The sequence below is a fragment of the Schistocerca americana genome, chromosome X (assembly GCF_021461395.2).
Source record: "Schistocerca americana isolate TAMUIC-IGC-003095 chromosome X, iqSchAmer2.1, whole genome shotgun sequence".
Lineage (NCBI taxonomy): Eukaryota > Metazoa > Arthropoda > Insecta > Orthoptera > Acrididae > Schistocerca > Schistocerca americana.
In genome coordinates this window covers 709,883,575-709,898,734 of record NC_060130.1, presented here as the reverse complement: position 1 = coordinate 709,898,734, position 15,160 = coordinate 709,883,575, and the positions used below count along the sequence as shown (strand labels likewise).

General features: G+C 42.8%; 1 protein-coding gene across 1 annotated transcript in view; it reads right to left on the bottom strand.

Annotated features, from left to right (window-relative positions):
• LOC124555352 (KN motif and ankyrin repeat domain-containing protein 3) overlaps positions 1-10,673 on the bottom strand; it is a 270,873-nt gene extending 260,200 nt beyond the window's left edge. The window contains exon 1 of the mRNA XM_047129232.1: positions 10,613-10,673. Within this exon, the coding sequence (XP_046985188.1) occupies positions 10,613-10,646 (34 nt within the window). The 5' untranslated portion in view covers positions 10,647-10,673. The remainder of the gene's footprint in view (positions 1-10,612) is intronic.
• Between the last annotated feature and the right edge of the window lie 4,487 nt (positions 10,674-15,160).

Genomic DNA, 15,160 nt, shown 5'->3' with positions numbered 1-15,160 from the left:
TTAGAACTAGTTAAACCTAACTAACCTAAGGACATCACAAACATCCATGCCCGAGGCAGGATTCGAACCTGCGACCGCAGCGGTCTTACGGTTCCAGACTGCAGCGCCTTTAACCGCACGGCCACTTCGGCCGGCTCCGAGTGAGGTGGGGCAGTGGTTAAAGCACTGATGTCTTATCCAAGATAAACGGAATTCAGATACTCGTTCAGTTAACCAAATTTAGTTCTTCTAACCACTCCAGTCGAATGATTGGTCTGAGAAGGATAAGGCTGATTCCTTGCTCCATTCTAACCCAGTCGTAAGATGTGCCTCATCTCTAATGATCTTCATGTTGAGAGGAATTTAAACGGGAATATTAATTTTCTCTTCGTCAAGTCATTTAGTTGTTAAAGATGCGACAGTGCCTACCATCAAACGGGAAGGAAAAGGAAATGAACATATTCATAGAAAGGTATGAAAGAACTACTACACAAACATTAGTTAAAACTTACATAAAAGCATGTTTCATGTTCCTCGACATATTGTCAAGGTATGTCAGTTTTGTGGTAAGGAAATACCACTTTCAGGTAGATGTAGTGACGAATTCTTTTGAGACAATTCTCTGTAGTTTTTATACCAATGTTACTGTGGAACAGTGAACCAAGTGGTATAGAACGCACTCGAGTCACAAACAAGAAAAGAGACCCTCAAATCCTCGTTCCGGCATGCAGATTTAGGTATTCCGCAATTTGCACGAATGGTTTGATTGCCGCGGACGGTTTTTCACCCAAGTCATGCCCAGTCGGTGTTTGTCCTACTGACATAATGGCCCCTTCTTGGAAGGGATGTCGAACATAATTTACGTATTTCGAGCTTTAGCTACTTCGGTGAAATTTGGTAATGAAGAGGCACGAAGTGGCGGAAATAAAACTATGGGGCAGATCGTCAGCCATGGTCGGATAGTAAGAAACAGAACAGCAGAGCAGTCGCTAAGAGAACTACAATTGGAGAATGACGTTCTGCGTTCGAGCCCCTGTTCGTCACACCGTTTTAATCTGCCAGATAAGAGCAATGTGTCACGGATTTACAGAAAAAGTTTCCAAAGTGTACGGAACTCTAAAAGGAAACTATTTTCACAAAAAATAAATCGACTTACAGTCTTAAACCTTTGATTTACTAGGCATTAAATTACTTCCGACTAGAGTCAAAGGGAAAAGCAGCCTTAGTTACATAACTATATATTCACGAAACAGGTGAAAGTATCAATCAGAATTTTACATAAAGACGAAGGAAGATATCGGCTCACTTTCTTGTCGAAGTTACAGTCGTTATATAAGGAGAACAAAGTTGGCTGGATAATGAATGGAATAAATTGGGCTATGTCTGCCTACATTTACACTTACATATTGCTATATTGCCCTCTGTCCACTTCACAGTGCATAATTCAGGGTGATCTGTGTTAATATTTAAGCCCCTACCTGTCCGTCTCCATTTATTTATTCAGCAAGGGAAGGAAAATAAGCCAACCGGTATGGCCGAGCGATTCTAGGCGCTTCAGTCTGGAACCGCGCGACCGCTACGGTCGCAGGTTCGAATCCTGCCTCAGGCATGGATGTGTGTGATGTCCTTAGGTTAGTTAGGTTTAAGTAGTTTTAAGTTCTGGGGACTTATGACCTCTGAAGTTAAGTCCCATAGTGCTCAGAGCCATTTGAACCATTTGAACTTGCTGTCTTTCTCCAGTCATGCGAGGCCATTCGTTGAGCGAGAGATCCTCGATAACTATGAAACAGAAAAAGGATTAGATTCGAAAGGTAGTCAATGTGAAATGTGTAACACGAATCACAACACGCCCTAGTTTCTTGTCATTTTACGTAGTTTATCGTTTTTCAGTACTGGCGCCAGGAGTGGGAGTCTATTTCACTCCATTTGTGAGTGTATGTGACGGGCAACTATTGCTTCGGCCATAGGATACTCCAGTGTACACAAATTATTAAATATAGAATTTAAAATTTCGTCCTTTTGCCCTTGTCTTCAGTTTTAACACCAGACTGACCCACGAGAGGCTGTACTGGAGAATTGGATCCGTCTAGTTAATTTAAATGAGATCAGAAGTTCCTAGGATTGTTTCTCCAGGATCTGACTACTGAGATTTTTTATGCCTTCACACATGGGCTATAGCGTGACATGTATGTCAGATAAATCACAATCTAGCGAAAATACACTCCTGGAAATGGAAAAAAGAACACATTGACACCGGTGTGTCAGACCCACCATACTTGCTCCGGACACTGCGAGAGGGCTGTGCAAGCAATGATCACACGCACGGCACAGCGGACACACCAGGAACCGCGGTGTTGGCCGTCGAATGGCGCTAGCTGCGCAGCATTTGTGCACCGCCGCCGTCAGTGTCAGCCAGTTTGCCGTGGCATACGGAGCTCCATCGCAGTCTTTAACACTGGTAGCATGCCGCGACAGCGTGGACGTGAACCGTATGTGCAGTTGACGGACTTTGAGCGAGGGCGTATAGTGGGCATGCGGGAGGCCGGGTGGACGTACCGCCGAATTGCTCAACACGTGGGGCGTGAGGTCTCCACAGTACATCGATGTTGTCGCCAGTGGTCGGCGGAAGGTGCACGTGCCCGTCGACCTGGGACCGGACTGCAGCGACGCACGGATGCACGCCAAGACCGTAGGATCCTACGCAGTGCCGTAGGGGACCGCACCGCCACTTCCCAGCAAATTAGGGACACTGTTGCTCCTGGGGTATCGGCGAGGACCATTCGCAACCGTCTCCATGAAGCTGGGCTACGGTCCCGCACACCGTTAGGCCGTCTTCCGCTCACGCCCCAACATCGTGCAGCCCGCCTCCAGTGGTGTCGCGACAGGCGTGAATGGAGGGACGAATGGAGACGTGTCGTCTTCAGCGATGAGAGTCGCTTCTGCCTTGGTGCCAATGATGGTCGTATGCGTGTTTGGCGCCGTGCAGGTGAGCGCCACAATCAGGACTGCATACGACCGAGGCACACAGGGCCAACACCCGGCATCATGGTGTGGGGAGCGATCTCCTACACTGGCCGTACACCACTGGTGATCGTCGAGGGGACACTGAATAGTGCACGGTACATCCAAACCGTCATCGAACCCATCGTTCTACCATTCCTAGACCGGCAAGGGAACTTGCTGTTCCAACAGGACAATGCACGTCCGCATGTATCCCGTGCCACCCAACGTGCTCTAGAAGGTGTAAGTCAACTACCCTGGCCAGCAAGATCTCCGGATCTGTCCCCCATTGAGCATGTTTGGGACTGGATGAAGCGTCGTCTCACGCGGTCTGCACGTCCAGCACGAACGCTGGTCCAACTGAGGCGCCAGGTGGAAATGGCATGGCAAGCCGTTCCACAGGACTACATCCAGCATCTCTACGATCGTCTCCATGGGAGAATAGCAGCCTGCATTGCTGCGAAAGTTGGATATACACTGTACTAGTGCCGACATTGTGCATGCTCTGTTGCCTGTGTCTATGTGCTTGTGGTTCTGTCAGTGTGATCATGTGATGTATCCGACCCCAGGAATGTGTCAATGAAGTTTCCCCTTCCTGGGACAATGAATTCACGGTGTTCTTATTTCAATTTCCAGGAGTGTATTTCAAAGTTAAATTTCAGTGATTTTCCCGAGGGAGGAGCCTTGGACTCAGGCTGGCGGCCGGCGGTTCCACCAGCAAGGGCCGAGCAATCAGTGACAAAGGGAAGATTAACGCGGGTGCTTAGCGGGTTTTAGCCTAATAAAAGTGGAGGACGTGCCTGCAGCTCGCCTGTTCTAAAGTTTGAGAATCTGGACACTGGAAAGAATTAAAGGCTTACAAAAGACGGACATTCTTAAATACGTTTATGATCTGTAATGATTCAAGACAAAATTGCAGAGGAAATCCGAGCATATCAAAAAATCACAACAATGCAATGGATCTAATAGAATGTCAGCCACCATTTTAGAAGTAAAATCAAAGGGGTTAGAGATTACAGCAAAATTAATAACATTTCTACAAACATTTTGAATATTAAATATTAAACGATAAAGTCAATCATGACCAATCAGGTGTTGGGTAATAATAGCATAGTACATTAGCTCCTATTGCTACAAACAATATCACAGTAAATTCTCCAGTTCCTGCAGTCTTAAGTATTTTATCATGTACGGGTGTCGAAACAGGAAAGTCCTCCACATTTCACAATAAAATGAAGCAGTATGGCGCTTTTATGTTGATGGTTTCATTTATTCTAACGTAAATGTTGTTTTGTTATAAGAGCGTGTGCGCCAGATTCGTATGTATTTATTTAAGTCGAAGGGTCGATTTGAAGGATACTGTGCTTAGCACCGTTGGAAACGTTAGCGAGTAACCTTTTATTTAAAATATATATCTCGTTTTTAGGATTTTTAGTGTTAATTGGTGGTTCATTTCGTGCATTTTGTGACATTGTAAGACAGTTGTGCTTTTGGTGCAATATCTTAAGTCCTTGTTTGCGGGAGTGATGTGAGAGTGTTGTGAGTTAAGGGCTCGTAGGCCTAAGGAGAACCGAGAAATCTTCTGTATAGGCCATATGGAGGAGACGGTAGTAAAGTTTTGCTTTGATGTCGTTCTCAAGGAGGACATACAACTTGGTAATTTGCTCATGTGATAGGAAAGTTTTGGAAGAATTCTGTTCTGGGGAATAGGAGATACAGTCTTATACTTAGTAAAATTCAGCTACAAGTGGTCCTTGTAACTTTAGAAAGAGCAATGAATAGCTAAAATATTGGCGTTCTACTACCTTTCAAGCTGTTCAGTATTTATGAGTCTATGACCTTCTTTAAGTATATTTTGTAGGATCAACATTTCTGTATAACATTATTTTATTTCTCAATAAATTATCAAACTTGGGCAACTTTAAACGTTCGGTCCACATACACCGATCTGCAAATATTTCCAAATTTTATCATTTCTGATCATTCCTCAGATCTTTGTAAGATGGGTTAACACAAAATTTGTTCATCTTACATTACATAGTTCTGATGGACAAGCACAAGGCTTATAGATCATGTCACTGAAACTTTCGAAAAAAACAAGGTTTTATTATACATGATGATATAATAACAATCGGCAATTAATATTTAATATTCTTTGAACTGAAGGTGAAATAAAAACTTGTGCAATAACAGTCCTGCTGTTTTCATTATAAGAATAATCTTCACATTAACGACCGCTGGAACGTGATGCTTGAATCCGCTTATTTTCACTATGTTATGTCCTATGTTATACTTATGTGTCTTCACAAAGAATATTCTTAGCCCAGAAACGGTGACGAGAACGATCAGCGATCTGAGAGCAGGGCGTTCTTCAAGTGTCTCGAAATTCTAACCCTTCGATTCTCAAGTGTATACGCTCTCATGGATTTATGGTTAATAATGTGGACTCACTGAAAGGTAAGTTCATAAATCTCACTTTTCAGGAAAAGAACGGTTTTCACTTCGGTAACATTTTCTTAATCACTGTAGAGAATTGTGTACAGTATACCGCAGGTTCCAAATTCAGTACGCTTCCAGCAGAAACTCTTTTTATTGTGTACAAGAGTTCTTTGCAGTTGTTTAGAGATATTCAGTCATGTGTTACTCATTTGAATGCAATACTGAAGATATCGTCTCTTATTTTTTATTTTGCTAATTTTTTGTAACTTCTTTTGTAATGATTCCGTGAGTTATACAGGGTGGTCAGATAATGTCTGAAACGCTTGTCGGGATGTTGCAGGTCAGGTTGTACTCAGATATAAATGTTAAGAAAAAAATTCGACACGTTGCGCGGTTTCAGAGTTATTTAGCGTTGAAACTAGCCAATGGGCGCATCGCACGCTCACATTGAAGCGGCCTGCGAGGGGCGGTATTGCCCAAGTGCTTTGTTGTTGTTGTGTGGTCTTCAGTCCTGAGACTGGTTTGATGCAGCTCTCCATGCTACTCTATCCTGTGCCAGCTTCTTCATCTCCCAGTACCTACTGCAACCTACATCCTTCTCAATCTGCTTAGTGTATTCACCTCTTGGTCTCCCTCTACGATTTTTACCCTCCACGCTGCCCCCCAATACTAAATTGGTGATCCCTTGATGCCTCAGAACATGTCCTACCAACCGATCCCTTCTTCTGGTCAAGTTGTGCCACGATTTTCTCTTCTCCCCAATCCTATTCAATACTTCCTCATTAGTTACGTGATCTACCCATCTAATCTTCAGCATTCTTCTGTAGCACCACATTTCGAAAGCTTCTATTCTCTTCTTGTCTAAACTATTTATCGTCCATGTTTCACTTCCATACATGGCTACACTTCACACAAATACTTTCAGAAATGAATTCTTGACAATTAAATCTATACTCGATGTTAACAAATTTCTCTTCTTCAGAAACGCTTTCCTTTCCATTGCCAGTCTAAATTTTATATCGTCTCTACTTCGACCATCATCAGTTACTCTGCTCCCCAAACAGCAAAACTCCTTTACTACTTTAAGTGTCTCATTTACTAATCTAATTCCCTCAGCATCACTCGACTTAATTCGACTACATTCCATCATCCTCGTTTTGCTTTCGATGATGTTCATCTTATACCCTCCTTTCAAGACACTGTCCATTCCGTTCAACTGCTCTTCCAAGTCCTTTGCTGTCTCTGACAGAATTACAATGTCATCGGCGAACCTCATATTTTTTATTTCTTCTCCATGGATTTTAATACCTACTCCGAATTTTTCTTTTGTTTCCTTTACTGCTTGCTCAATATACAGATTGAATAACATCGGGGAGAGGCTACAACCCTGTCTCACTCACTTCCCAACCACTGCTTCCCTTTCATGTCCATCGACTCTTAAATAACTGCCATCTGGTTTCTGTACAAATTGTAAATAGCCTGTCGCTCCCTGTATTTTACCCCTGCCACCTTAAGAATTTGAAAGAGAGTATTCCAGTCAACAATGTCAAAAGCTTTCTCTAAGTCTACAAATGCTAGAAACGTAGGTTTGCCTTTCCTTAATCTTTCTTGTAAGATAAGTCGTAAGGTCAGCATTGCCTCACGTGTTCCAGTATTTCTACGGAATCCGAACTGATCTTCCCCGAGGTCAGCTTCAACTAGTTTTTCCATTCGTCTGTAAAGAATTCGTGTTAGTATTTTGCAGCTGTGGCTTATTAAACTGATTGTTCCGTAATTTTCTCATCTGTCAACACCTGCTTTCTTTGGGATTGGAATTATTATATTCTTCTTGAAGTCTGTGGGTATTTCGCCTGTCTCATACATCTTGCTCACCAGATGGTAGAGTTTTGTCATGACTGGCTCTCCCAAGGCCGTCAGTAGTTCCAATGGAATGTTGTCTACACCGGGGGCCTTGTTTCGACTCAGGTCTTTCAGTGCTCTGTCAAACTCTTCACGCAGTATCATATCTCCCATTTCATCTTCATCTACATCCTCTTCCATTTCCATAATATTGTCCTCAAGTACATCGCCCTTGTATAGACCGTCTATATACTCCTTTCACCTTTCTGCTTTCCCTTCTTTGCTTAGAACTGGGTTTCCATCTGAGCTCTTGATGTTCATACAAGTGGTTCTCTTATCTCCAAAGGTCTCTTTAATTTTCCTGTAGGCGGTATATATCTTACCCCTAGTGAGACAAGCCTCTACATCCTTACATTTGTCCTCTAGCCATCCCTGCTTAGCCATTTTGCACTTCCTTTCGATATCATTTTTGAGACGTTTGTATTCCTTTTTGCCTGCTTCATTTACTGCATTTTTATATTTCCTCCTTTCATCAATTAAATTCAATATTTCTTCTGTTACCCAAGGATTTCTACTAGCCCTCGTCTTTTTACCTACTTGATCCTCTGCTGCCTGCACTACTTCATCCCTCAAAGCTACCCATTCTTCTTCTACTGTATTTCTTTCCCCCATTCCTGTCAATTGTTCCCTTATGCTCTTCCTGAAACTCTGTACAACCTCTGGTTCTTTCAGTTTATCCAGGTCCCATCTCCTTAAATTCCCACCTTTTTGCAGTTTCTTCAGTTTTAATCTACAGGTCATAACCAATAGATTGTGGTCAGAGTCCACATCTGCCCCTGGAAATGTCTTACAATTTAAAACCTGGTTCCTAAATCTCTGTCTTACCATTATATAATCTATCTGATACCTTCTAGTATCTCCAGGGTTCTTCCATGTATACAACCTTCTTTCATGATTCTTAAACCAAGTGTTAGCTATGATTAAGTTGTGCTCTGTGCAAAGTTCTACCAGGCGGCTTCCTCTTTCATTTCTTAGTCCAGTCCATATTCACCTACTACGTTTCCTTCTCTCCCTTTTCCTACTACCGAATTCCAGTCACCCATGACTATTAAATTTTCGTCACCCTTCACTATCTGAATAATTTCTTTTATTTCATCACACATTTCTTTAATTTCTTCGTCATCTGCAGAGCTAGTTGGCATATAAACTTGTACTACTGTAGTAGGCATGGGCTTTGTGTCTATCTTGGCCACAATAATGCGTTCACTATGCTGTTCGTAGTAGCTAACCCGCACTCCTATTTTTTTATTCGTTATTAAACCTACTCCTGCATTACCCCTATTTGATTTTGTATTTATAACCCTGTAATCACCTGACCAAAAGTCTTGTTCCTCCTGCCACCGAACTTCACTAATTCCCACTATATCTAACTTTAACCTATCCATTTCCCTTTTTAAATTTTCTAACCTACCTGCCCGATTAAGTGATCTGACATTCCACGCTCCGATCCGTAGAACGCCAGTATTCCTTCTCCTGATAACGACATCCTCTTGAGTAGTCCCCGCCCGGAGATCCGAATGGGGGACTATTTTACCTCCGGAATATTTTACCCAAGAGGACGCCATCATCATTTAATCACACAGTAAAGCTGCATGCCCTCGGGAAAAATTACGGCCGTAGTTTCCCCTTGCTTTCCCCTTGCTTTCAGCCGTTCGCAGTACCAGCACAGCAAGGCCGTTTTGGTTATTGTTACAAGGCCAGATCAGTCAATCATCCAGACTGTTGCCCTTGCAACTACTGAAAAGGCTGCTGCCCCTCTTCAGGAACCACACGTTTGTCTGGCCTCTCAACAGATACCCCTCCGTTGTGCTTTGTTTGGTTACATAAAACTTGGATTTGCGTGCGTAACGACCTGATTGGCTAACTTCAATGCTAAATAAGTAGGAAACGCAGCAACTTATTGAATGTGTTACTTAACATTTACATCTCAGTACAACCTGCCCTGCAGTATCCCTACAAGCGTTTCAGACATTTACTGATCACCCTACAGCGGGCAGTCAGCCGGCACGCTATTCATTAGTTTCTTTCGTCAGTCGATTCGACTGAATCGAGTAATTGTACTTTCCTACGTAGCACGCGCGTCCTAGATCTACCTGTCCAACTTTGCACACGCTGTACAAAATATTTGCTTGTCTACCAGCATCTATCGCTACAGTAGAAAGAAGTTTTTCAACATCGCGGCGTACAAAGAGATGACTGGGGTAGACAGTGAAGGACGAATCCTCCTGAACGATCGACTTAATGGCTTACCTTTGTTGAACCCTCACCCTGACATTGATTGCCCTGTTGACGATGTAACAAACCACTTTGCTAGGAAGACGAGGCGCACTGAATTCATCATTAAGGAAGAGAAACGCAATTGTAACTTTTCTTAGTCATAAGATGGCATTGTCTTGTAAATGTGTATAATCAGTTTAACTAAAACTTTTTTAAACTTTGCATGTGACTTGATTATTTTTATTACAGTAAAAGTAAAGGTAGCTCAAGATTATCTTTAGCGCCCCCTCCTTGAGGTTTTCTATATCCGCCACTGTCACCCTGTATAGTTCCATCGACAACTAGCTTTGACTCACATGATAAAACAGAGCCAGAGAAGAGTGTAAAATAAAACTGTGGTAACGGCTGCATTACTTTTATGTGTCATTTTACACTTTACCATGATATTTGTTCTTAAGATTTTTATATGATTGTTAATTGAACAATGCCTTTCTGAAAGTCAGTTATGTTGTTTTCACGTGACTCATCATTCCTTTTTTTTTTGTTTTTAAGGAAAGTCTATGGAATGACTATGACAGTCTATTCGTATAAAAATTAACACTATAGTACTGTATGAGATTTGAAATTTCTTCATACTGTTTTCACTTGCAATGGAAATTATTTTCATCGAACTACCTATGTCTTCGTATGACTCTTCAACTATTTTGGTCTCAGTTAATATTAAAAACTACTGAGATGCACAGGGGTAAGTTTTCTACCATCCTTGACAACTCAAGTATTTAGATAAAGCTTTATTAGGGTGTTCAATTATTCTTCATAGCAGTTCATATTCTGTCAACGTATTACCTTCTGCAGTACATCTCAGTTTAAAAAAATAAAATAAAAGATCTGAATGTACAACGTCGCGAAAGAATTCGTTGCCATTATGAAGTAGAAAGACAGGAAAAGAAGGAAAGGCTCAGCGCAACGAGTGGTCTCGAATACGTACTTTTCATATCTTACCTTAGCAACTATCGAAATTTGAAATATGTCCCTAATAATATGAGCATTCTTATTAGTGAGAGATTGCAAGATTTACCTGTCCCGGGGTCTTCTCCCACGCACACGGACATTTTCGCAGCGGGCCGGGAACCGTCACAACTGACCTGCAACATAAAGCAGGCGGCGCAGTGAGATAACGTTTTATCTCTCACCCGTAAACACGGCACGCCACTCTCCGCGCCAGCGTCCACACCTGAAAGAGAAATTTCACAGACGTAGACGCCGCTCAGACAAAGACAGCGCTGTAGGATACGGGGCCAACGAACCCTCCGTTGTCGACACAAGACAAAGATAAATCAAATTATATTCGTGAGAAAACGCTGTAGTTCTTTCCATTGACTCTAGTAGCATCTGATAGTATTTGTATATGGGCTCAGTGGTTTATTCCAGTTGTGACTGGATGACTTAAACAGCGGAAGTGCACATCCCGACATTATCCTGGAATAAAAGAAAAGTCATTTGTGCGTTCAAGGTCCTGTTAGAAGCATGCAGCTGTTATCTTACTCTAATTATGACTGTATTGACGATGATGGTGGGTTTCGCAGACTCAACATAGCGGTTATTGGCCGTTTTATTAACATATTCCAAAACAAAAGTAGTTAAAATAATGTAAAAACTAACAACTGATACCATAAAAGTATTGATGAGAACTCGGATCCCACCTATCAGTGGCTCAAATGCACGTCCAATTCACTTTCTTTCACACTAAACCTAAAGCTCTTGATATGCCAGTGTATTAAAATTTAATGTTAAAATAATACACAAACATATGAGCCTAAAATATTAAGTTAAGGCAATGGACTGGCTGATCATTTACGTAAAAGAAATGGATAAGCCAACCGTCTGGGAAAAACAAAATTCTTCTAACAGTTTATGTGGATCGTATCTTAGAACACGTACCACATTCGTCTCACCTTCACCTAGAATGAAAGACAGATTAGTTGGTAAAGCAGCTGCTGCCCTGTTATCGTGATATAAGATATATTCTTTTAAAAATGGCCTACGTAAATCTGTGTACCAAAAGCACATACTGGCGAATCCTGTAGCTGAAGATGGAGCCTACACATCACATGAAAATTACATCTATAAGGACGTCAAAATTGCTTCCAATCTTTCGTGTACCCGAAAAGAGGAACACCACCACCGGATTGTTGGATTGATCAAACACAACTTGGTGTCCCTCACTTTCAGCCATGTTGCATAGCCCTTTGTCTCAACGCGCTGCAGTCATGGACTGTGCGGCTGGTCCCGGCGGAGGTTCGAGTCCTCCCTCGGGGATGGGTGTGTGTGTTTGACCTTAGGATAAGTTAGATTAAATAGTGTGTAAGCTTAGGGACTGATGACCTTAGCAGTTAAGTCCCATAAGATTTCACACACATTTGAACATTTTCAACAACGAAGTCACTGCACGTAGCGAGACTTAATGCTGTGCCACTGTATATTTTAAACAAGCTACTTTAGCTGCTGCGTCCACCACTCCCTCACTCAAAATTAACACATGCTCTGGTACCCAGCAGAACATCACCGTCTTCCCTAGGATTCGTAGGCGTAAGAGCGTGTCCTGGATGAACTGGACAGGTTTCTCTGCTGGGGACGTACACCGGAAATCCTGCAGTGCTATGAGGATGTAGAAGCAGAGCTAGAATTTCGTAGCTCGAATGCAGCTTTTCCGCTCCAGAGTCCTCAAGATCACTCTCTCCTCTGCATCATAGGTGGTGGCTTCCATTAGTAAACTGATCTTGAAGACACGATCAGGGAAAATCAGTGAGCATTAAAATTCGTCCCACATCATTATAGATTGGTATGTGGGTACGGTGTTAATTTAAAATATTTTAAAATAATGCTTCAAAAATGTAATCTGAAGTGCAGTTTCTCTTGTCTGAAGTGAAATCACATTTAATTCAGGACATCGTTAATAAGCAAGGTGGACGCCAACTCCAATCCTGGATGTTTCTTTGACCTATTATGAAGTGTCATATGTATATCTGTACCGTGTGGTTGAGTTCTGTCACTCGCGGCTACGGAGGCACGTTATGCGAGAATGTTTTTTTTAGAAATGGGGATGTCATCAACCTCATAGTACAAACAGATGGCGTCTGCTGTCGAAAAAAGAGTACAAAGTATAGTTCTGGAGAGCAAATGAGAAATGTCCTGCTCGGTCCCACTGTTTTAATTTTTTTTTAAAATTGCGCTAGCTACCGTTCCACAGCGAGTCATAGTCTACAGTCGTTGATCTATGTAAAAACTACAAAAGTGTCCATGATCTCGAATAAATAAATATATATGATTATTTATGTCATTAATCTCCCAACTTGCAATCTATGCGGCCGGCCGAAGTGGCCGTGCGGTTAAAGGCGCTGCAGTCTGGAACCGCAAGACCGCTACGGTCGCAGGTTCGAATCCTGCCTCGGGCATGGATGTTTGTGATGTCCTTAGGTTAGTTAGGTTTAACTAGTTCTAAGTCCTAGGGGACTAATGACCTCAGCAGTTGAGTCCCATAGTGCTCAGAGCCATTTGAACCATTTTTTGCAATGTATGCTGAAATAAGCTTATTGCTAAAGCTGAAGTTACGCACTACTGGAACTATGTTTCGCTACCATTTCGGTCCCACTTTCCATTTTCGCTCAGTCCAGCACCCACGGGACGTCTCGTGTCATCAATTACTTCCTGCGGCATCCAGAGCCTAGGCAGCACTTCGTCCTCCTCTACAGTCCTGTTCCCATTGCAACAGGAACGCTGCTGCTCACATTTTCGGTCCCTGGTTAGCTCCATGTCCTCCCACTATATTTGTGCGCATTCGAAGTAAAGTTTGCGACAATGTGTTAGTTCACTCAGAGTACTACGTTTGTTTTCATTTCTTAATTCTACGTAAACCGTAAGGTTCTGAAGAATTGCAAATATTTCTGAATTTCTCCCTTAGCGGCACTTTATAATCCTGTATCCAGGAGATCATGTCTTCCCACCACTTCATTTATTGTCATCTCATCTACATACGGTATCTTAGACATATAATGAATGAAAGTTAGATATCCTGCAAAAAAGTGCCGCGTGTCCTTCGTTGGACTGAGGTTGTAAAGTTACATGTATAATTACTCCTTGGCTATCGACATCTGTTTCTTACACGTAGCGGCCTTGCGCAGCAGCTATTCGGCCAGGGGAGCCCCCAGTGATCGAGAAGCTCGGTTTGGCGCCAACCGTTACGAGTGGTGCGGAAGGCAAGAAGCAGTGGGCAGTAGTGGCTGGATGTCAGGCGTGGTTGGACGATACATGGCCTCATGCCGTGAGAAGTTCTATGATTCCATTAAATGTTGCAGTAATAGAGGACGCGTTTGAGAACTCATCAAAATTAAAAGCGAGTCGTTAGCAAAGATCGGTAGAAGCAATGGTTACCTCAGAGCAGTAATAGCAGGTGTGAACGTCAGTGCGTGTGCCCAGTAACGTCAGGAATATGTACATTGCCATGCACTAGAGGCAATAAACGATTCGGTTATAAGAAGTCAGCGTCTCTTTTCGAATCCTCTTCATATCTATTTGAACTGAGTGTGAAGACTTGTAATGGTGGTTAGACACTGGACTCGCATTCGGGAGGACGACGGTTCAATCCCGCGTCCGGCCATCCTGATTTAGGTTTTCCGTGATTTCCCTAAATCGCTCCAGGCAAATGCCGGGATGGTTCCTTTGAAAGGGCACGGCTGACTTCCCTTCCCATCCTCCACTACTCCGAAGAGACCGATGACCTCGCTGTCTGGCTCTTTCCCCAAAACCAACCAACCAACTTGTAATGGGAAGTCTGGTGATTTTGATAGGCACACGGTTCCATTTTTAGTCTTCAGGTGCATCTTCCTTGGGAGTAAGATTCCCGTTGTATGCTGTGTAGCATAAACATTAGTTCGATCGCCGTGGTTATATCAACACCTCTGGTTTTAGAGAGGAACTTGGCCGTGATACATACGAACAAGCGAGTAGGTATCTTACAACGGGACCCAGCTACCTCCCTTCTGCCACGCATTACGCCACATCATGCACATCCCTATCTCTTACCAAGTTGTCTCACATTTAAGCCAGCATCCAGTTGTTACATTCGTTCTGCTGATTGGCAGTGTCCCGAGGATGTCCCTAAATGTCTAGTGATTTTTTTTTATCTTGAGCTGTACTGTTCCTTATCTGTAATTCTCTCAAGGTGACACCGTATAACGTCTGCAGCACTTTCACTGGAATAGATCTGTAAATTAGTGTAATACTTTCGGGACACCACGTTACAGCACTCACAAAGCTTGTATGGACTCAACTTGCTGCAGATAATGCACATACACACACCTGCTCCGAAATTAAATACGTTCCTCAATATGCACAAGAATATTTTTCAAGATATGCAATGGCAAACGGAAGTAGTAAGTTTTAGCCATCTTCTGAATGAGTGGCTTTTGTTTCCAACCACCCAAGTATATTGTTTTCGCTCTAATGACGAGGCAGGAGTGATGTTCTCCACAGCCCAAAAGTTCTCCAGTTGGCGCAATATGTTGATCTGAAACATCATCTGGTCCCGGCGGATGTTCGAGTCCTCCCTCGGGCATGGGTGTGTGTG